Source organism: Gymnogyps californianus, chromosome 10 (genome assembly GCF_018139145.2).
Source record: "Gymnogyps californianus isolate 813 chromosome 10, ASM1813914v2, whole genome shotgun sequence".
Lineage (NCBI taxonomy): Eukaryota > Metazoa > Chordata > Aves > Accipitriformes > Cathartidae > Gymnogyps > Gymnogyps californianus.
In genome coordinates this window covers 15771232-15794623 of record NC_059480.1, presented here as the reverse complement: position 1 = coordinate 15794623, position 23392 = coordinate 15771232, and the positions used below count along the sequence as shown (strand labels likewise).

Sequence of the window (23392 nt, the reverse complement as noted above, 5' to 3'; positions counted from 1 at the left end):
TTCAAAAATATAAATAGCTGCATGAAACAATCTTATCTCCCACCAGAGATGACGACTTATTACCCAGGATAACCAAATCCATCAGCAATTATGAAAATCCACAAGATCTGGAGCATCGCTGCTGATTTAGCCCATCTCCATATCCAAATCAACAGCTCTTATGCACTAAGCATCAGGGATGGGAAACAGGAACAGCAGCTGGCTGGAGTCAGACACTGAGAAGTGAGCACATTTATAGTGAGACTGTTCATCATGCATTTATACACGTCAAGTAAAACAAGAGCAGATAAAGAAACACCCTTCCCATTAGATTTTCAGATTCATCCAGAGGTTGGAATCCAGAAAAGAAAAACTCCCATTCTACCACCTGCAATGGAAACCAGTAGGTAAAAGACATACCCATAAGGAAGATTAAAAAGTCATGAAAAAATGTCTAGAGGCAGCTGCTAGAGCCTCATAGGAGGGAGGGTACAGGAGAAAGAAGGTGGTGGCTTTTCTTTTCATACTCTATCATTAAAACTCTGAAGTTGTGAACCCTAACTTCTGCCCATTTCCACTGATGTGCTAATCAGGCTATGCAGAGAGCAACGACATGCAGCTACCACGTGTGGTTAGAGACCTGCCTGAAATTCTTACTTCAGGACCACTTCAGCCTCTCCAGCACTTGGTGGATTTACTTCTCCGGGGTTTTGTTTGCATTTTTAACAAGTCACATACCCATAGGGAAGCTCTTCCTTGGGTCCACGCCCTCAAGACAGCTCACATGAAGGCTTCACTAAGAAATCAGGCAGCAACTGCTCTCATCTCCATGTCTAGGGTCAGCACAGATAGATAGTATAATCGTACCCCTTAGCTATTCTCACAGGCAAGCAGAGCTGCAACAACGTAACAACAGGATAGAAATTGTGGTCTGAACAATACTCCTTCTTAAGAGCAGGACATTGCTTTTCCAGGCTATATTTCTTGCTTTAGAAAGGTAGAGAAAAGAGGTGGTGTAGCATGGTGAGGAATTACAACCTTTAAAACACGGTAAGACAAAATCAGGCTGCACTGGGTAAACACTCAGTGGTGGTGGTACACTGGAGAGCATATTGTTGTACAGTTTCTGCTTTTAACAAGCTGGAAACTTTGTGGAGGCAATAAGGGCTTTGAGAACACAGCCTGGGACACTCATGCCTTAGCATTAAAAAAGTACACCTGTGCTCTGCTGATGACTCTCATACTGTTTGGGTCAGTGAAGTCACTACTGCAAGCATTTCAGGCAGGGATAATCCAAACTCAACATGCAGACAACACACTCCTCAGGTAAGGATCTAACCAAGCTACTGAATTTGCTTGAGTAAGAGAGCTCAGCTGTCTTCCCAGCTGGGGCAACCTCCTGGCTTCTCAGCAGGCACCCCTGCAAGGCTAACAGTGCTGCAGCCCAATGCACCCAGCTATAGCAGAAACAGGGCTCTTCACACAAACCTGCACCCAAACTGCGTTCAGGTGAGCACCCCGTAGGACAGATACAAAGTACATGGACAACAAGGCTTAGCAGGCTTATGCTCCCTCAACTCACAGTGTAAAAGAATGCACCCTTCCTAGCAAATTGTCACATAAGCCAAGGAAACATTTTGCCTTCCCTCCATGACACCTCACAAGGATTTACAACCACTGATAAACACCTGCTGGTGTCCAGCTTACTAGTGATAGTAGTAAAGAAAGCTGACTGTGTGCCAGGATATGTCCTTTCTTTACAGCCTGACCACACACTTCCCCGCAGATGAATGTGCATGGGCGCTGCTGGCCGAGGCAGTGTTATCACACGAGGAACCAACAGCTTCAGACAACTTGAGCCCAGCAGCATTTCCAAGGCTCCCTGCCTTCAAGATTAAGCAGATCTCTCCTGCTCAGCTCTTCCCAAACCAAACTCCTCCAGACAGCACATCTGCAAGGCAGTCACACTAACAACTCCTTTTTTTGTTACCTTGATCCTTTCCTAGGGAAAGAGCAGGCAGCAGGACACTTGCTGCTTCAAATGCCCATAACATTGCCTCAGGCTCTCTAGGCACACCAGCTCGTGGCATACACAAGCAAACCCCAGCCTTTCATCTTACTCAGCTCACAAGTTTGCTTGCAGCTTTGCTGTTATCTCTGGATGATAAGAAGAAACGGAAAGGCAGGAAAGGTGATCTAGCCCCCTCCTGACCACAGGCTCTGCCTAAAGCTCCTCAGGGGGCCAGACCCAGGATGCAGAGCTGCTTCTTTATGCGCAGATTCATACTAGTCCCACATAAAGGCTCACTTACTTCTCAGTTCATTGCTGGCCTTCCTCTGACTGCAATCCCCATTCAGTCATCCCTCAGAGCAGAGACCCATCAGCACAACCTTCCTAGCACCCCCCTTTCCTTCTTTATAACCTTGCTCTGCCAAATGGCTGCTAACGCACATCTCCCTCACCTGGGCTGCTGCTGTACCCAGCCTTGCTGAGCAGTCAGCTAGCTGTGCTGGGGCCAGCTGGTAAGTGTAAACCTTCCCAGACACAGCAACAGCCAGGTGTGCCACGAAGGTCAGGGTTACCGTGCAGAAAGAAATAAGAAAACTAAGGTTTTTTTCTCCTCCTATTCCACTTTTCTGTTTATTACAGAGGGGGAAGGAGGTCAGTACTGCTACGAAGCTCAGTCATCACTGCAATTACTCCAGCTTGCAGATGGAATAAGGTGGTGATCCCAGACCCCCAGGGCATGCCTGTCATAACAGTGGTCTCCCTCCATGTATCAGCTGTGTGTTCAGCGCAAATGAATTGGCTTTTAGCAGGAGCAAATTCCAGGTCCGGCCGCTGGCAATCCTGAGGACATGCAGCTCCTGTTAATCTGGTGCGAGCAGCAGGTGCTCGGCTACTTGGGCAATCAGGTCCAGCTTCAGGCTGAGCAGCTGGTTACTGGATAACAATGTTGGATGGAGCACGGGGGTGCCCAGGAGCTACGCAGAAGGATGTAACACCCATGCAGTAGTTCTGCCCGAGAGCCGAGTCAGGGACATGTGTGCCTGCTTTGGTCTGCATCAGGATAGGAATTGGTAGGCATTAAGCAGATGAGGGGGGCAGAACCCAGCTAGCTGTGTCCTGACATGCTTGAAGATAGCCCAGGATATCCCACCTGCCCTCGAGTGTGTGGGCGATACATATTTGTCCCAAAAAGAGAGGTGCTCTTTTCTTAATTTCGGCTGGTACTACCCTCTGCAGTTTCAGCAACTGTTTTTTTCGTACAATACGCAAGCCACAAAAAAATAACAGGAAATATTGGGAATAATTTAGCAAATAGAGCAGTCAATCTTGTTTCTTTGCTCATTTGAGCAGGCGTGCTCTCTGGTGAGAGTTAACAGTTGCATAAGGAACATTAGAGCTGCACTTAGCAGTTTCAGCCGCTGCATTTCCCACTATTGATTGCTACCGTTCAAGCCTAGGTGTAATGCATGTCAGCCGACATAAGCTAGGAGGCAGCTATGTCCCCACTGGGAGCAATGATATATTATCACTCTCTTCAAATGAACCTGGAGAAATAATACATATATATTTAACAGAAATTCCTGGCTCTAACTGACTGCGAAGGAATTTCAGTGGTTGCAGAAGTGCAAATCAACATAATCTCTCTGTGACTGGACTGAAAATCGGGTACTAAAAGTGAGTTATGCATACAAGAGATTATTTACAAACACATTCATTAATTTGTGTTGCTATTCTATCCTCACGCCCCTCCCTTCGTCTTTTGAATTCAGACGGGCAAGCGTGGACATTTACTGATGTACTGTGTGTAAAATTGAGAGGAACAGATATCTTCCCCATGGTCATCCTGACCCTCAAAATAATGTTTTATCTTGCCAGACATGTGAAGGGACAAGGCCACGGGCAGATGACACCAGAAGGTTACTTCCAGTAAGAGCTGGGAGGCTGCAATACTGCTGTGAGACGTTACTTAGCTTTCTAAGCAGAGTGGATATTTCCAAACTGGCAAATGTCGTGCAGTTGAGAGATACCTGAGCTGGCTCCGAAAGAGCTCTTCCCAGAAAGAGGAGCTGCATGTGGTCTAATTAGTGCCACTGAAGGAAAAAGCAAATCAGCTTGTGTGCAGAGCTGCCTTGCCCGAGAGTGCTGGGCTGGTCCTGTGCAGGGCTGTGCTGTGCTGTGCTGTGCAGGCACATCAGCTCTGCTTGCTGAATGTCGCCAGTAAAAGACCCAGGTCTTATTTCCAAGCCAAGCACAGGGTGCTGGGAAGGGGGGGCAAGATGGACCCCATCTCCTCCCAGCTGGCGATGGCCCTTGGCTCCCAGTCAGAGCTCTTCAGGTTCACAGGGTGTCTTGCTGATGCACTTGTTGAGGGAAATGCTCAGTGAGAGTGTGGTAACTATTGAAAGAGAAATGTCATTTAGATCTGAAGGACCTTTTTGCAGTCAGGTCAGAGGAGTACATGTGGTTACATGTGGACCCAGCCAGCCGCTGGGGCGACTTATTGTATGACAATGGCATCATGCCACTAAACAAGCATTTGAGGGAGCAGGTCTCTACCAGAAAGCACCAGCGATGCAGGAGGGGCATGACTCAGATGTCTAAACACCTTGCTGGTCCCTTAGACCTGAGATCTGGTTGCACAAATAGTCAAATTAACTCAGTTCTTTGTGACAAATAAATCCCACCCCCAGTCATAAACCGCAGCAGTTCATAACCCCCCCAGCTTTGTGCAAAGATATGTTTAGTTCTTCAAGGCATATGCAGCTGTATAGCTGGAGTTTTTCATGCCTGAAATAAAAGGTGAGCAGTTAACAGGATTTGGCCACTGGGACAGCTGGACTCCAAAGAGACACGATCACCCAGACCTACCGACTGCTCTGCTGGGCTGAACCCAGAGCCAATCAGTCAGGGAGGGGGAGCTGTAGTTGTCCCCAACACCTCCAGACCACACCTGAGACCCCTCCTGTGTGTGCATGGGTGTGAAGGCACAGAGAGGCAGGAAAGGCAAACCAGGCAGGACCCTGTTCTGCAAACACCATGAAGATCCCTTGGCACATTGTATGGGAATTACTTAACATGCCTTGTCCTTGCACTGTTGCACTGTACTGTCTTCCTTGTAATTTTAGACAGAAGTATCAAGGTGGGAAACATCTCCTGGAGATCTTCACTGTTCAGGAGAACTTCTAAGACACTAATATAGCAAGAAACTGGAAGACTAGAAGTTCAAGTATCTGACATATGCAGCCACACGCAAACCACCGCTGTGCCTGATGCTCAGTATTGAACTGGAGCGGTGGGACATGTGTTTGCATTTGCCTCCAAGACTGCATCTTTCCAAAGTTATCAGAGCTGTATAGCTAGAACAAATCCCCTTCCAGGCAGAGCACAATACAGTAAGGTTCCTTGTGAGGTGGCAGCTGGGCAGGAAATCCAAGTCTACCACAACATTAAAACTGATCAGGTGAAGTTCCTTTTCACTCTCAGTTCTGCTCTGTGGAAGGGCTGTGCATGATGTGCTGCTTTTTAGCTGGTCATCTTTTTTTTTTTGGCCCTTTATTTCTTGAGCTGTTATTTAGAAATGGCTTTCAAACTCAAGCACTGACTGTATTCAATCAGTTGCACAATGGTGTATGGTAGTGCAACTGCAGGTGCCCGTGTGCAGGTATAGCAGCACCAGCTGAAGAGCCCACCAGCCTGCTTGTACTGACACTCTTCCCACACCCTGCAGCCTCACTCCAGCCCTCCACACAGTCACATTGCTGAGTTTCCACCTGCTCAATGAGCTGGAAAGTTAACAGGCCGGAGGATTCACTCAGTTTTCTTCGTAGCTTGCTTTTACCTGGGAGAGCATGATTTCTGTGCATGCTGGACCAGTATGCCCTGGCAGCCCTGGGTAGCACTGTGTATTAGAACAACAAGCCAGTACCTCTGAATTATTTTCTCCAACTCACATGAACTTGCATTTCTCTTCCTTTTTTGCACAGTCACCATGATGCTTGCTGCTCCATGACTAAGCCGGAGAGACAGATGACACAGACGATGAGGTTGCTCTAGGCGATTATAACAAAATATGACAAGGCATTTATCGAGCTCCTTTCAGCAGCATTTTATTTCATTTTAGTTCACTACTGTGTAGCAGAACACCTCTGGAGAGTTTATTTAAAGATGCTTTGGAGAGGGGCATGGGGCAGGATGGGTGCAACAGAGAAACAAACTGGAGGAACCAGTTGAGCAGCACTTCTTTCCATGCCTCCTGGTGGGCTGGGTTTCACATTCTGCCTTCAGTGGATTTTGATGCTGAATAGAGCCATGCCTCAGGGAAAGAACAAGTGAGGAACTAGCTTTGTAATACTGACCTGGTAACATATGCCTTGGTGGACTTATCAGTCCTTACTCACAACGGGCTGGTGGGATTCAGGACCGTTGGGTTCAGTTTCCTTTAACCGATGGGCTCGTGCTTTTTGTGGAGGCTTTCTGTAATGACTTCCCACCATCGTTACCTCCATTTTAATTAGTAGCAGAGATGATGTTAGTGCAGCCAGTTCAAGTATTCAGCAAGATAACATCTGTATGTACTAAGAGCAGTCCAGGGGTTAAAGACAACACTTGCCAATTCCAGTTTTGCCACCAGTGATTAACAAAATAACGTAATGAATATAGCACTGTGTACATCAACCAAGACCAGCCAGAACCATTAGCAAATAGAGGGAACCTCTGAGGGAAGCTAAATGAAGGCTGCAGCTTTGAGTTTTTTCTGCTACAGCCCTTATGCCTGTTACAGGGTGTTAAGAAGTGTGGGGCGGGGGGTGGACTAGACACTCTCTGGAGCCCAAACATCAAAAACACCAGTGTCGGTGTTTTTGACTGTGGTGGTGGCTGAACTCCATGACTGAAGTGGCTCCTCTGAGCCCCGTATCAATAATTAATAGCTGAGGAAGATTTGGAGGATCCTCACAGGACAATCACAACTGAATGTGCATGTACTGGACACCATGAGACGTAGAGGGGAAACATGTCCTTCGCAGAGACACTGTTGCTGGTCCTTGTTCCTCACTGCCCCAACTCTTCTGCATTAGTTTACATGGCTGCAAAGAAGGTGTAAGGCACAGTGAAGGGCCTTGCAGGCACTGAGCACTTCCCTAAGTGAGTAGGGAGGCACAGGAATCACTGGGCTCGCTGCAGGCTTTCCCTGAGAGCTATCTTTGCCAGGTAAGATCCACCCTCTCTTCCTGAAAGCTCTACAAATGGTATCTTGTCGTAGAAGCTGCAACCAGTTGCTGCAGCTATGGTAGTGTTGCAGAGATTGGGGGTCAGAGTGAGGGGGGAGTGTGTCCTCAACAACTCCATCTCCCCCTCTGCCATCCTTGCCAGGGTAGTCCTAAGACAGTCCTGATCTCCATCCCACATGGCAGCAGGAGGCAGAAAAGCCCCAGCACCTCTTAGGGACAGCGGCTGATGTGTGACACTCATAAGCTCTTAGACACAAGGGTGCCTTTATGGTAGCAGTAGTCATGGAGTCTTCCTGGTCACTACACAAGTCATAGTGCTGGTAAGAAAGGTTAGACTTTGCAGTGGCCTCTCTGCAGGAAGGATTTTCTCCTCCGTGCTGTTTCAGATCAGCCAAGTGGAGTTATCTCTTGATGCAGTAGTTGTAGGAAGCTGTTCCCTGGCCTGACATCATCTGCAGATGCAGACCCTGCAAACACAACCAGCCAAAGTCTGGTCTCAGAGCACTGACTTCAGATAGGAGCTGGCTTGCCCTGCAAGGGATGCCGAAGGCCGGGAAGGGGAGCTGGCTGGTTTGCACAGAGGCACCTTGGCCTTTATTCTCTCATCAGCTGAAGCCCTCAGAAGTGGCTATTAACATACTGTGTGCATGAGCCCTGGCACACAGGAGGCAGGAGGACACAAGGTCGCTAGCCCTTCATGAAAAAAGCCCATTCCTTTCTTCACACAGTTCTGTTGTGAATTGGCTGAACAGATCATAAAACCCTCTCCCCGTCCCGCCGATGTCATGATAGGGCGTAAAGCAACAGGGAGCCCTGGAGACAGAGCCATTAATGAATGAAGTGTCTAACATCCTAAGCCAAAGCTATGATTTGTACTCACTGAAGTGGACAAAAGCAGTCCATCTCTCTCCTCTCCACCTCCCCAAAATAAAGCTAAAACAAAGGGGTCAGAGGGGTTGAGAATCAGGGAGAAAAGTGGCTGTTTGGGCTCAATTTTCATTTTGCACTAGAGCTTGCTTGACTTCAGAATCACGTATCATGTCTTCTCTGTGCCTAGCAAGACCTCAGTCAAGTCTTCCACGTTGATATTCCTAACACACAAAAACTGAGAGGGAAAGACAGGGCTGAGTCAGTTTAAAGAGAGCCTGATGCCCCCGATATGCACCCACACCTCTCTGCTCGGCAAATCGGGCTGTCTGGAGACTGAATGAGAGCGTGTTCCTCTACCACAGAAGGTCAGTAAGATAAAAATAACCCCCAAAAGCCTACATTCAGCTTGGAAGCACAGTGCTGAGCCAGGGACAATGATAATAGGAAAACACAATAGTTCCTCAGAGCAGCCCTAAAATAATAGATTATAAATGGGCAAAGGGGGAGGAGGAGGGATGGAGGGCTATTTTATCACTATTCTAAAAGCATTCAGAGGAAATAAATTGGGATCCATTTGACAGACAGTTCTCAAAAACCAAAATGTGCTAAATATAATGCTGAATTTCCCTAAACACAAAACATGTCAGCAAGAGTCCCTTGGCCAGCAACTTTTTAATATCTGTGCTTTTTTTGCCCCCCTCCCCTTGTTTAGCCTTTGCCCCATGATGGTTATTTGCCTTTCTGGAGAGCTTAATCAGGAGCTATTAGAGACAGTCACTCTCTAAGCTGTATAATGTTAAAAGACCATTAGCTCACCCCAAGCAAGGCTGGCAGGAGGGAGATGATGTACTTGCTGAAGTTGAACAAGCTATTTGCATGCTGAATATTTCTAATCACTGAGCAATGCCAGGAGAATCTGAACATTATTGCACTCAGCTGCCCAGTGACCTTTCGAACACGCTGGCTTTAATACAAAACAAAGTGGCAAAATGTATCCAGCACTGAACCTGCAAAAAAGGATGGATGTTTTTAAGCAATTCTAGGCACCAACTATGCACACCGTTAAAAAAAGAAAATTTTGAGAAATAATCATTAGCAAAGTCTATCTTCCCCTTTCCCTCTGCCACATTCACTTGCATTATGTGTGGTTGCTTGTATTATGCATGGGTTAATAAAATATGACAGACGTCTGCTTACTTTTGGTCTGATCACAATCAGCTTGATCCAGCAAAGTGCACACACTTAGTTTCAAGCACATTTTCAAGTCCCAATGGACTTTAATGGGATTTGGGCCCTGTCCTGTGACCCTCCAGCCCCAGCCACCACCTCCTGGACACTTTTGGTCTGATCACCCAGCTGCCGTGTGCATTCATCACTACACAGCAACCAGACTGGCGAGACACCTAAATAAACCTTCTTTACAGAAATGTTTTCAGAGGCTGCAGCTGAGTGGAGCTGGGTCTAAGCACCAGTCACAGCCTCTGGAGAGCTGAGCAATGCCACCTTCAGGAATCTCTGGCCTTCTAAGGCTTTTAAGTAGTCATTTTTCCCTGTATCCCCAGATTTACCAGAAAATTTAAACAACTGATTGGAGATCACTAGCTACTGGCAGATGCTGGGCACCAGGACAGCATCTTGCATGAAGCCAGCCACCCTGTACTTGTTTTAGAGCACAGTGCCCTCAGAAAGAGTTTGGGGATCATTTCATATGGCTCACAACACTGGCTAACAGAAGTTGAGCTGAGGGCACATCTCACATCAAGAGTGAGTGCTGTCTTTCAGTGCCTGTTTCAGTCACTGACCTGTCAATTTGTAGCAGACACAAGCCTCTCTCACAGCATACTATACCTCCATGAGGAGACCAAGAAGTGGAAGGGCACAGAGCTCGGATATCCCTGTTGAGCCCAGAACCACCATAGTTGCCAAAACAAGGTTGCTCTCCACTGGAACAAGGCAATCAGGGAAAGTCCAAGAATTTAGATCAAATTAGAGCTACTTCTCACAGTGACAGGACAACAGAAAAGACAGATCATTAAAAAACAGCTCTTTAAATGGCTTTCAGGGACTGGCTTCTATTTTGGGCAGTGGATGGTTAAACTTCTGCTGATATTTTGCTGAATCCCCTGCAAAGAGGGACTCTGATGCTCAGTTGTAGTTTTCTGGTTAGAGCACCAACATTTCTCCAGGCTAAAGTATTGGAAAATGTGGAGAAACCGATTTATCACAGCCAGCCAGAAGTGACTGAGGCTTGACATAACATGCTTGAAGGAGCAGAGACTGCAGGCTTTCACAAAACTCTTGGGCTCTTGTTCTCTTCTGCTCTAATTTGAGTACTCCCCCCAACACAGCACAGAGAATACCCTCCACTGGCTGGTGGTTTTGTCAGCTCTGCAGCAGCTCAGGTGTCCCCCTGAAGAAGTGACAGGTTCTTCAGGGTCTCCCAGAAGAAGTGACAACAACTGGAACCAGTCAAATTAGCTGCTCCTCCTGTTGTGGTACTGGCCAGAAGCCCTACGGAAAGAACAAAGGCAACTGCTTGTCCCAAGAGTAGGACCACAGCCAGGATGCCCAAGGAGGCTCACACTGAGAAATGGAAGTGGAGCCTCTGAAGGGCACTTTTTCTTCCTCCCCACCTTTCTGATGCCTCAAGGCCAGACCCTCTTGGCTGGGACTCCCCTCCCTTTTAACAGTGTAGAAGGCAGTAATATGCAGACACATAAGGGAGACCTCCTACATGCAGCCAACCCCTCACTAATTGTCCCAGTCCTTTTGCAACATCACCCGCCAGCAGGAAGAAGCCAGCTCCTGCTGGCTCATGGACAAAAGCAAAAAAAAATCTTATCCCTCATAGCAGTGGGTGCAGAACTGAAGCTCCCATTGAGACATTGTCTCACAGCACTGACATGTCTCCTCTTGACATCAGTAGGGAACATGACTACACTGCTAGTTTAAAGCAAATTCCCTCTTACTCCAGTGTTTGTCAGATTGGCCAAGTCTTTAACCCCATGGGGTTGAGTGCTCTAAAATGCCTGTGTGAAGGACTTTCAAGAACTCCCCAATAGGAAAAGCACTGCAGTCCCCTTGAAACTTGCAGAGGGTAGTGAAGAATAACAGGTCGTTGGTATCTAAACCCACTCACGACTCTGAAATCCCACATAGAGACCTATGCATTTTGCAAGTCTGTCCCAGCATATAATCAAAGGCAAGAGGGGACAATAGGAGAGGAAGAAAATAGAGCCTTCAGTGTTCTCTAATACACAAAGCACGCATCACCTCTCTGGGCTGGCAACCTGCTTCATTAAGTTGAGCGATAGTATGTGGAAAGGAGCAAATACTAGACTGAGATTCAAAACCTACTGGCGATTAGGATTCTGCCTCCCTGGAAGACAGACGATCCAGGCAGAGGATATAATGTTCTCTCAGACCTACCTGGGAAATTGCTTTCCAGTCCAGTAAAAAGCCAAGCCTCCTCTCCCCCACAAAAAAAAAAAAAAACAACACACACACACATTTTCCTCATAATGCAGGAAGAACAAGATGGATACTTTTCAAAATGTTTTTTAATTAAAACCAAAAAAAGGAGCACACACTAGAGCTTGACATGGGCTAGCCAAACTGCCGGTCATTGGGACATTGAACTGGCATGAGGAAGGCTGTGTTTCTGCATAACTCAGGAGCACCAGCACAGACACTGGGACTCCCGGGAAAGTACTCTGCCTGCGAGGCTACTGCTGCTTTGTGCTGAGCAGATCTCTCTCATGTGGTGATGGGAAACTTCATCCTGGAGCCCAGACTCTTTTTCCAACAGACAGAAGTCCCGGAGACTGGGGAAAAGACCATTTCAATGAATCTGCATTTTCCAAGCACTTCCGGAGAGGATTCCCAGTCAGTTCTCCTGCCTCCCCTGGCAGGTTACACAGGTTTAAATGGAGGCTCATCTTTGGCAATAGCCACACTGGTAGGACCCAGTTCTGCTTCTGCTGAAGTCAATACATGTCCTTCCCCGGACCATAACCGCAGCTGCACCAGGGCTCACTATCACTAGCCAATTGTGCTTTAAAGTTAAATCCTCATCCACTCCAACTAGCCAGCAATTTCTGAGAGCTTCTTCAGGCTCATGTAAGTGTGTACCAGTAAATTCAGGTAAATGTGAACATCTTGGCTACAGCAATGGGGTGAAGTTTTCAAATATGCCCAAGAGATAGAGGAGCCAAAGTTTCATTTTAAGACATGACTTGGGCACTAGATCAGGTATCAAAACCTCTCTGCCATCTAATAAAGCAGTTTCCAAAGCTGCTGGTGTGTTGCTCCACCAGCCTGATTTCTTTACCAGAAAGGCTGGGCTAAAAAAGTGACACATTTTTCATACACAATTTTTATCTGTTAGAATTTACTAGATACGTGCCTCATTTGTCTGTCAAATATTTAAAAAATACTTCAACCTGCTCTAATAATCACATTTTAAAACATGCATCAAGTTTGGATCAGAACAGCTTCTCTGGGATAACCAGTAAGCCCAAATTGCTGATTTAAGGCCTAAATATCAGTCACTGGCCAGCCAGCCACAAAAAGCCACTCTATCCTTGAACTCTTGGAATTATTTTTGGCTCAGACTAACCCTTGTTACCATACATCTTATCCTACACACAAAAGGAAAGCGTATGTGTTTTTCAAGGCTACTGTTGCACCACAAGTTTACATACACACACAACTTCTGCAAACATGAGACCAAAGAGATCTCATATGTCCCAGGGTAAGTCAGAAAGTCCACAGGAGTCAAGGGAATGGTAACTGCCATGAAGGATCAGGCCTAATACATGCATTACAGAAGCAAGGTAGCTCCTTTGCTCGAGGTCTGGCTGATTCACTTTGCACATACCACTGCTTTAGCATTACATCCTTATCTAATGGTAAACCTGTTTCAACAACATGCAATACATATTAATGCAATATGCACTGCAACACACAATACGCATCCAAAGAAATATGCCAATGCAAAAATCTGACTTCTCACACATAGCAGGGCTAACAAGGAAGAGCCTTTTACAAAAGACAATCAAGAAATCACCTGAAACCATGAGACCCGAGGGCCCTCAAGCAATCTGCAATACTGAGACCTAATAACAGATGCTAATTCATGAAAGAAACACAAACAGTGGGACTGAGGTAATGGCAGAGATTTCATTAGTGCAATTAACATTTATAATGGTATGTTCTTTAATAGAATTTAAATAAGGCTTTGAATAATTACACACACTAAAACTAACATTCCATAACCTTATTCCGCATGGAAAAGCAGCAGAAACAACCCTCTGGACTGTACAAGGTCCAATTATGAACAATTACATTCAAAAAGTAGATCAAAACAGAAACAACTCTTTCCCTCAAAAGCTGCATCATCATCTTTAAAGTCAACTTTCTCCCCTAGTGTAAGAAGTGTGAAGAACAGATGAACTGGGCTTCAGCCCAGTAGACTTGGCCTCGTCAAATTACCGGTAGTGCTTTCCAACCCAGAGTCTCTCCTCATTTCTTTAGGGTGATGGAAGCTCATGGGAAAAGAAGTGAATTTCCAAAGCAACGGAAGGTGAGCTGTCCCTTCCCCAGGCCCAACAATGTACATAAATTATGGAAGCTTGAAAAAAAATGTACATTACACTATGGCATGTGTATTTATGGTGCATGTTCTCCTTTAGAAACTACTCACAAACAATGGGGCTGGGTGGGTGAAAAAAATCAAAGCAGCATATGAAATAGTAATATACTGTTTCAAAATCTGCACCGTCCTGCAGAACCAGGAATTATAATTTATTCAGATTGTTCTCAACAGACCCAATCTATGCTGGATATGTAAAAAACAAAAGACTAAGTCATCAGGGAAAACCAAACGAAAAAACTTGCACACTGCATGAGTTTTTAAAAATGAAACAAAAAAATCCCAAGAAACATTGACGACAGCTCAGAAGAATTTATCATCAATTCTGAAGTGGGGCCTTGTGACGTCATCTGGGTTAATGAAGACAGAGATGGACTTGCCAGGGTTCTCAGTCACTAGCTGTTGCAACTTTTTGGCTAATCGGTCATCTGGCTGATTGGTGTCCCCTCCATCTGACTGCGGGGAGGGGATGCTGGTGGTGCTGCCCCGCCGTTGGAGCTCTAGTGTTAGCCGGTTGGCTGCTTTGACATGTTCGATGGCAGTTCGAAGGTGTTCGGCAGGGTCTGAGCGGACTGAGGACAGCTTCCGCGCATGCAGCATGACGGTTTCTTCAGAGAGGTGCTCCAGCATATTGCACTGGGGGATGAAATAGTTAGGGCACATCTTGTTGACCAAGCAGTGCTGGAGATCATCAATGAGACCCAGGAGGAAATGGGCTGCGTAATCCTCCTGGGCCAAGTAGTTGGCTGGTAGCCTGTCGCAAGCCCACAGCATCATGCTCCGCAAGTGATATGGACTAATGGCTTTGGGGCGGGACAGCAATTTGATGATGATAGCTTTGCAGGCCTGATAGGCTTGCATGAGGCTGCTGGAGATGCACTTTTTCAGCTGCACTTCACTTCTGGCAAATGACAGCCTCCATTCATTGTCCTTCTTCCCCTTGTAGGAACATGCAGGCACTAAGTAAAAGCCACTTATGACTTCCTCCTCTGTGATCTTCCCATCCCAGAAGTGGTTCTCCATCAGCCAGCTCTGGGCCACAGCTGGCCAACCTTTGAAGGACACCACAGGGACAATGTCGTACAGCATGCGGCTGCTGCCCACTCCCAAAATGATGGATATAATAGTCCCATTCTTTTCTACCTTCTCCACCTTTGGCATCCCTCGCTGAGGCTTTTTCTGGATCTCGGAGAGGACAATGCTAATGGAGTCATAGAACCAGTCTGCGACTTTTGTTGGCGAGAAGAAATAATTGGTAGCTCCATTGATATGGTCCACGATCGTGCAGCAGTCCTTCCACTTGCTGATAGTTCCTTCATCAAACAGACGCAGGCTCAGCCAGGAGTGGCACAAAGCCGAGTGGCGCATGTCCAGCGTGACTGGTTGGTTGCGGTCATGCAGCTTCAGTGCGGGCACAAGCAGGGTGAAGTCCATGTCATAGTCTGTGCCTCGTGCATAAACATTCAGCTCATCAAGATCAATGTCCACCACACCTTCCCGCACACCACCTGAAAGCAGCAGGTACTCGTTGGCTACAGGCAGCTTCTGGTCAAGTTTCTGAACCATGCCTGCAAAAGAAAGAAACAGAAGTCCTTTCAAGAGAAGGCAAACAGATCTGGGATACAGGATTTAACCAGGATTAAAACACATCCCATACCCAGCAGGAAGAAAAGCAACCAGAGGTATCCATCAGCGTTTGTGTGACACAAACGTACATCAGGCCCAGCACTCAGCCAACCTTTAGTCCCACCTGACTCAGGGCAGGGCCTTCCCTGCTTTCCTGGGAATGGGTGAAGTCCATCCTAAACATCATACTGGGAGCAATGGAGAAAAGCAGAAGCCTCTGGTAAAACACAACAAAGCTACTTCCAGGCTTAAATTTAACTTCTTAAACACCTTCTAAACCAGTTTTTCACCATATTGTCGCTCATTTCCATGGTATCCAAATGCTTCTCCGACACTTCAAAAAGAAAAGAGAATATTAATTGGCTCACTGTTCTTATTTTCTGTTTGGCATAAGAAAAAAGCTGGACCGGCATCAGGAGGTTGGTTTGTCCGCGAGTGAATGAATAGCTACAAATGTTAGTTCAAGCAGGTCTGATTTTACAATTTGCTTTACATTTACTGATGAACAAGGCAACATGAACGAAGGCAATACGTCCTCCTCTTATGCGGGAATGGAGACAGGTTAAACTATCAGGCAATTACAGAAGCCAGCTCTGAAATTTGTTCTTCAAGCTGTAATGACGGTATCATGCCCTAAAATATCTGATCAGCTCCCTAGAGCACAGACATGAAGACAGATTTCTATTTTCATCACCAAAACCAGACACTTCCCTTCACCCTGCACTGCCCGCACCAGTTGCGCAAAGCCGGTTTTTCACTGTGTATTCCATATATACCACTATACCCTGTTCACAGAACACAAACAGCAGACTGAGAAGGCTCCACACAGTAGCTGAGATATTAGCACCTCATTCAATGTTCAAATTAGGCTTAAAATTGAGCTCTGCACTTCGAGTGCTCTGTAGTCTGCTTCTGCTATCTGGGCTGTTTCACTCCTGGTGTTTGTCTTGTGGTTAAATGCTCTTGATTCCTTCCCAGCCCTCTGTATTGTTCAGACAATACACCTAGGCCACAAGGGAACTAAGGCCAGTGACTCTGAATGGAGACGCTGAATTTCTTATAAGCACTGCAAAAGGGATATATCATTATTTCTTACAAGCACAAACGTACTAGTTGTTGGCAGGCATTACTTACTCTAGCTTTCGAAAGGCACCATAGTTTGTTTATATCAAGAGTGGTCAAATGGAGACCTTCCATTATAAGGAAGGCAGTCTTAGAGAGACATCAGTGGCAATAACTAGCCAGAGGCATGACGAGGCGAGCCAGAAAGCTGCCAATCACACTGTCAGCCCAGAACCACAGACAGACACATTAGGAGTGTCTTTTTACTGAAACACTAACACAAATGATCAGCACTAGAGTCTGAGCACCCATCCTGGCGTAGCCCCAAGTACTGCAGAGCCTTTCCTGAGTTAATACATCCCCATGGGATCACAGATAGTGCCTGAACTGAACGGGTCTCCCTAGCAGAGTGCAGCACCCCAAGGTGCTGAGTGCTGCACTAGGCTGAATGGCACTGCAGTGCTTTCGGAGAGACTCACCTGTCCTTTCCTGCATGCTAGGACAGGGGCAAGGAAACACTATCTGCATGCATGCAGGTAAGCCATGACTGGAGCAAAATCTAAAGCTATGCTGACACTGATTCCTTGGAATAGCCAAGAAGACTGTAGGAAGAGGGCTGTGTGTGAAGAGCCATGCGTCTTGGGGCAATATTCAGGGTAACTGTGCAATCCCCCATGTGAAATTCCTTGTTAAATACACTATAGCTGTTTCATTGCTTCCAAGACCACTGGACCCAGTCCATTTTGCTGCACTGAGCTGGGATGATTTTCCTGCCAGGCAGGCAAGGACATAACCCTTTCCATTTCATGCAGCTCCAGAGGCTGCAAGAGAAGGAAATAGCTCTGGAGGAGTGCTAAGAAATTCTTCCTGCTAAGTCCCGAGCTAATCCCATTCTGCGATCTTGCCACATGCTGCCCCATTCATCCTTAAAGGGTAATAACCAAGAAAAGCTTCTGTCAACCTCAAAAATATTTTCTGAGGCTTAGATACACAGTGAGCTACATTACTCTGATCTATGGAGTGGCGAAGCCTTGCACAGGCTTCTCTATCCCTGAGGCCAAGTAAGCGGCAGTCACTCCTTCGTTGTACCCAGAAGAAGGAGATTTCTAACAGGTACCTAAGTTGACGTGACTTCTGGAGACACTACTGACACACTGCTTCCAAATCCTGTCCTTGAACCAGTGCAAGCAGTCTTGGTGCTTTACACCCCAGTGGTAAGTTGAGTCCAAGACTCATGAAGTAGAGTCTGGGTCAATCACATCATAGGGACAGGGAGCAGTTGCTTTTTTCCAAGCATACAAGTTAGCACCGACCCTTACTGTGGGGCAGCAAAGCTATTCAGGATATGTAGGGTCCTGATGGCCCATCCTGCCAAAAATTTTCCACTCAGGACTGTGATTTGCAGCATCTGCCACGCAGATCTGCAGATGTTCCTGAGAGAGGCAGACAGAAGGTAACTATCCTACAGAAGAAACCGTTCAAACCTATAGAATTCAATAAAGGATGTATTTTTCTAAATATTTTTAAACTTGAAGGATGAAAAACGTCCTGTGAAGTTCTGCAGTGTGCCCTTTGCACCAAAACTTCTATCCTGTGGTACAGCCAGAGCCTTTGACTGAAAAAGAAAATCATATGATTTTTCTAAAAGGTAGAGATTCTCCACTACAGAATCTACTGCGGGATGAGTTGCTCTCCTTGGCCTGAAGAGATCCTCTGTCCTTATGTGGGAGCAATAGAGCTGACAGTCCGACCCCATTCAATCAACAGCAAGTGGGACTCAAGCCCTGCTTTCTAAATGCCCCATGCTCATCTGCCTGGAAAATAACAGTGAACATGTATGATCAACCTCCAAAGCCAGATGAGAGCAGGAGTCACTCCTACAATGTTAATTCTATACCATCTTACAGCACTCCTGCCTTCACTAACACAAAACAAAGCTTGCACTGGACAAAGCCTGCACAGCCTGCTTTACTGCCAGAGGTGTTACAAAACGCCAGCTAGCAAAGAGGAGGCTTCTGCTCCTGGTGGGTAGGAAACATTTCAGGAAGAACTATCCCATAAAGTCAGAGGTACAGCTCTCCAAGCACTGTCATATAGGTACTCCCACATAAAAGACGCTTCTCTTCCCTGTAGCAGAGAAGGAAAAAGAGAACACCAGTTTGAAGCATCCTTGCAATAGGAAGTGCTTTCTGCCCACAGAACACTCTTTACACTTCCTCTAGAAAGAAAATGTTTTGTGTGCTCACCATTAAGCCTAGTTTGCAACGCTGAAGACTCCTGAAAGGGAAAGGTGCCATACACTGCCCGTAAATCACTTGGTTTTCCCCCTCCAGAACTCTAGACCTACCAGCAGAGGAGGAATATTAAAGAATAATCAGGCAATGGCTACAGGAAATGATCCAATATATCATCAATATCTCTCTGCCTGGCTGGCTGCAGAATTTAAATCCAAACCCTTGAGCTATGCCTGGCACAGAATTTCCCCTTCAAGGCCTGGACCAGCAACATCTGCAGCTCCACCACAGAGCTAGAGAAGGAATTTTTGCTAACAGATCATAGCAGCATTGCTGATCCAATTTAAGCTGTGGAGCAGGGGGTTGAGATGAGGTCCCCTTGAGGGAAATATATTTAGAATAGGCATAGAGTGTTCTATAAATAGTCGAGATGGCCAAATTCAGGATTCACTAAGGCTTTAGGGGTTTGCAATGTGTTCAAACTGCCCCCCTTATTCATAAATCTATTTGAAATGTGAAGGGATTTCAAGGAATCCCATTAGCCAACCTTGTATGGCATACACTACCCTGGCACAAAGCTTTCATCCCAAGTTTCAACAGCCCAAATGCAAGCTGAGAGAACCACGTGTACGTACAACAGAAGCAGGCACTCCAGCTCAGCAAGCATGTAAGTGCAAATACAAAGAAGAAAAATATCAAGATTGGTACTTGACCCAAGTACTTAAGATAATAGCACCAGTGGGCCATTTGAGTTCTCTTCTTTCCATCTCAGTACCAGGACCACCTGCGAGGAGGAGGAAATAGGGGTTACAGATAACCTTATGAAATTTGTAGAAGCCCTGTGGAGTTGTCTGTAAAGATCGAACCCAGAACTTGTAGAGTCAAACACAAAAAAATTTCTTTTAGCTGAAGGACCAGCTCTCATGGCATCAAAGTAGGTTCATTGATATTTAAGAAGTCTCTTGCTGCTACCAGGCAAAATGCATAATTTGCAGTCATATCTTGTGTGACATGTTCTTTTGAAAAGGTGGTTTGGCAAAGCTGGTATTTTGCTAAGTAAGAGACTGGTGTTCAGTTACCACTTCTGTCTAAAGCACCTTAAAGGAGTTCTGTTTTCCTTGCTGTGTAACTAGTTTAAGACCTTCCCAAGCTATAAAACTTGGCATCGTAACAGGTAAGTACGCTTACAAGCATGAGAAAAGCAGGGAAAGTGAGAATGTGAGAATTAGAAGCAGCACCTGTAGGCCAAGCTTGCTGGTTAGTTTACTAAACAGTCAGTTCAGAATAACATAGGTGAGCAAATGAGTTCTACAGACAGAATTTCATTCCAATGTTGTTCCTTTGGTGGCAGGAAAATAGGATTTATTTCTACTCCAAGCACTGTGACACAAGGAGAATAAAGACAGAGAAAAGAGATTTACTTTTACATAACACCTACATTTGGGATACATCCTTGAATGAACTGGGACTCGGATGCACAGGACACAGAGACTATTCTTCCCATTAAAAAAAAGCAATGCAAAGATGCTCTCCACCCATTACAGAATTTCAGATGAACTGATTTCATGACCATTGCAGTGCATGCTGGGATCTGCTGCTATTTCATGACCAGCTTTGTGTAAATAAGGAGGAACACACAGACTTGTTGTTGTGGTTTAACCCCAGCCAGCAGCTAAGCACCATGCAGCCGCTCCCTCAGTCCTCCCCCTCCCCATTCCCAGTGGGATGGGGAGGAGAATCAGGGAAAAAAGGTAAAACTCGTGTGTTGAGATAAGAACGGTTTAGTAACGAAAGTAAAATATAATACTAACAATAATAATAAAGAAATATAACAATAATAATAATAGTAATGAAAAGGAATATAACAAAAAAAAAGAAGGGGGGGTGAGAAGAAAAAAACCCAGTGATGCACAATGCAATTGCTCACCACCCACTGACCAACGCCTGAGCAGCGATCCGCCCCTCCTGGCCAACTCCCCCCATTTAATAACTGGGCATGACATTCTATGGTATGGAATATCCCTCTGGCTAGTTCGGGTCAGCTGGCAGAGCATGGGAAACTGAAAATCCTTAACTTAAGATAAGCACTACTTAGCAACAACTAAAACATCAGTGTGTTATCAACATTATTCTCACACTAAATCCAAAACACAGCACTGTACCAGCGACTAAGAAGAAAATCAACTCTATCCCAGCTGAAACCAGGACACTTGTCTTTGAAGAAACTGACCACAAGAAAAAGTTACACAAAACCTTATTTCTAACATATGCATTTCCCAATTTTGGGTTCCTTCTTGAAGCCTTCCTTCCTGATGCCTTAGATACACAATCATTGCCACCAAAAGGAAACGTAAGCAAAGAAAGATGTTGTTCTGTTAGTCTAACCTGGTCTCATCAAACCGAATGGGGTGATGTTCAGGGTAGTCATTGAATTAAGGGACACTTCTGCTGCATGGGAACTAGAGAGAGGTCAAAAGAGCAGTGGGTGCTCAGAGAGGCTCCACAAAGGAGGATCTGCAGAACCTTGCACACAGCAGAAGCGTATCACGGGAGTTCTTCTGGGAGCCAAGCCAGACCCAGGCACTAGCTCTGCACTGCTCTTGTTCTCCAACTTAGACCCCAGTGTCTGTAGTAGCCTTGCTCATGTTCCACATCACCCTGCTGGGGAGGAGACAGTCTACACAGTGCACAGCCTTGATTTTCTTCCTTGACCCCTGCATCACCCATTCCTCCTGCACAGCCTGGAAGGCTCCCTGTAAGCTGCTGGGCCCATGAGTTACTGTAATATCCCTGTCCTTGCAGACTTTCTGTGCCAGGAAGGGTTTGCAAGCTGGCTCAGAAAGTTAATGTGGTCCCTCACAGATCATCTTCAACTTCTTAAGATCACAAATGTATTCCATACATCACCAGCACAGGAGGCAAGCAAGAGGCTACTAAACCATAAAGATACCGTGGCCAGGCTGCTGAAGACCTTTAGGGGCATGATGATCCCCAGACGTGTGTAAACGAGGCACACGAGCTTATTTGTGGGGTATTCAGCCAGGAGCTTGCCCCTTCTCTCCAGAAGGAAAAGACCCCAGGTTAATGGCAAGGGGCTGGCTGCAGCCCGCAGGCAGCTGTGCAGTGCAATTCAGCAAGTAAAGGTGATGTTAGCTGCTGCTCCTCATTACCGAGCTTCTCTGCTCACCTCTTGACTTTGCCATCTAATCTGATTTGAGAAGAAGCACAAGTCTGTGTAACATCAGCTGTTAAAAATTGCTGCAGCACAGAGTAAACGTGCCTGGTACCTGCCCTTCAGCCCCACATTGGAGTTCCGAAGATGCCAGAGTACCCTCTCCAGCCCTGCCAAAGACCCAAAGCACCGTGGGTTCAGCCTAGGGACAGAGTGCTGTCTGTGAAGGATCAGAAGAACTGGGATACTCAGGTGCTTTACACACTTCAACACGTGCACATGGACAGAAGGGAGGGAAAGGAGAACTGGACAAAATTAGAAGTGTCCTTCTCCCAGCTCCTCTCTCTCCCTCACACACCAGGAGAAAGCCTGCAGAATTAAAATTGAGATGTTCTCTAGAGAAATCCAACACCTGAGCTGACATTCTCATTGATATCTTCTTCCCCCATTCCTTCTTACTTTGCAGTTAACTTAATCTCCACAAAACAAGAGGTTTGGATGCTCACTTCCTCAATCAATAGCAATGATGTGGTGTTCTGGCACTGATCACCAGCTGACCTTGCATTTAAAGTGTGTCCTCTCCAAACCATTAGCTTGTGTTCTAGCAGAAGTCTCCTGTTACTTGCAGCCAGTCTTGCACAGACCTGACTATTGTCTTAAGCAACATTTTTTTAGTAATCATACTGAAAGAAAGTGAGCATCGTACTGCTGCTATTGCACTCCCAGCACCTGGGAAGAAACGTAGGTACATATCCCTCATAAAAGAAAACAGAAAGTCCCCACTGACATCAATAGGGCTGTATGTTTAAATTCCTCCATAGTCCCATCTGAGACCCTGGGGCAAACGAACTCTCACGAAGGGAAGCTATCCAGAGGGGTTCCAGGAAGCAATCACGTGTCTGAGGAGACCAGAAATGCTGGGAATTGCTTTTGATTCAACAGATCTGATTTGCCCTCATTGGTTCAGCACTTCCAGCAAGAAGCAGCACAGAGCCCTTGTAGGGAAGCTTGCCCTGCGGCACTGCAAGGCCCAGCTCCAGGCATGTTTTCTGGGATATGCAGAAATGTGTCACTGGGAAACTAACCACACTTTGCAGGGATGCAGAGCCTGAGCCCAGGATCTAAGACAAGCTGAGCCCACCCAGGTTTGCAGGGAGCTGACATATCTGCTGTCAAAGGCAGGAGTAGTGCCCATTCATCTCACCAGGGCGACCAAAAAACACTATGCTGGGTGTATGCCCCCCTCATGCCTCCTGGCAGCCTAGGGAGAAGACATATAAAAGGGATCTTCCTTATATAGGTGATCTTTTCTATAGGGAAGGCTAGGGATCACCCACTTATACCACTGCCTCCCTTCTTTCTACTGCTTAATCCTTCCACAGGACCCAGCATAGTCAGGGCTCTTGATTTCTCCTCCCAGGTCTACTTAGTTTGATGCATAACCTTGGGGATGCCTTTTTTTCTTCTGTATAAAATCATTACCCTCCTGTAAGCCCCAAAAGCTAAGGAAGTTTGACCTCCTAGATGCTCAGAAAGTGCTTGGAATTGCTCAGACGA

At 46.2% G+C, this 23392-nt stretch overlaps 2 protein-coding genes across 3 annotated transcripts in view; both read right to left on the bottom strand.

Moving 5' to 3' along the window:
• FGF12 (fibroblast growth factor 12) overlaps window positions 1–2331 on the bottom strand; it is a 250365-nt gene extending 248034 nt beyond the window's left edge. Inside the window, exon 1 of one of the 2 annotated variants that reach the window (XM_050902286.1) lies at window positions 2292–2331. The gene's annotated coding sequence lies outside the window, so the exon portion shown is untranslated. The remainder of the gene's footprint in view (window positions 1–2291) is intronic. The other variant, XM_050902289.1, reaches the window with a different exon arrangement.
• A 9299-nt stretch (window positions 2332–11630) lies between these two features.
• Window positions 11631–23392, bottom strand: part of MB21D2 (Mab-21 domain containing 2) — a 62667-nt gene continuing 50905 nt past the window's right edge. Inside the window, exon 2 of the mRNA XM_050902539.1 lies at window positions 11631–15309. Within this exon, the coding sequence (XP_050758496.1) occupies window positions 14045–15309 (1265 nt within the window). The 3' untranslated portion in view covers window positions 11631–14044. The remainder of the gene's footprint in view (window positions 15310–23392) is intronic.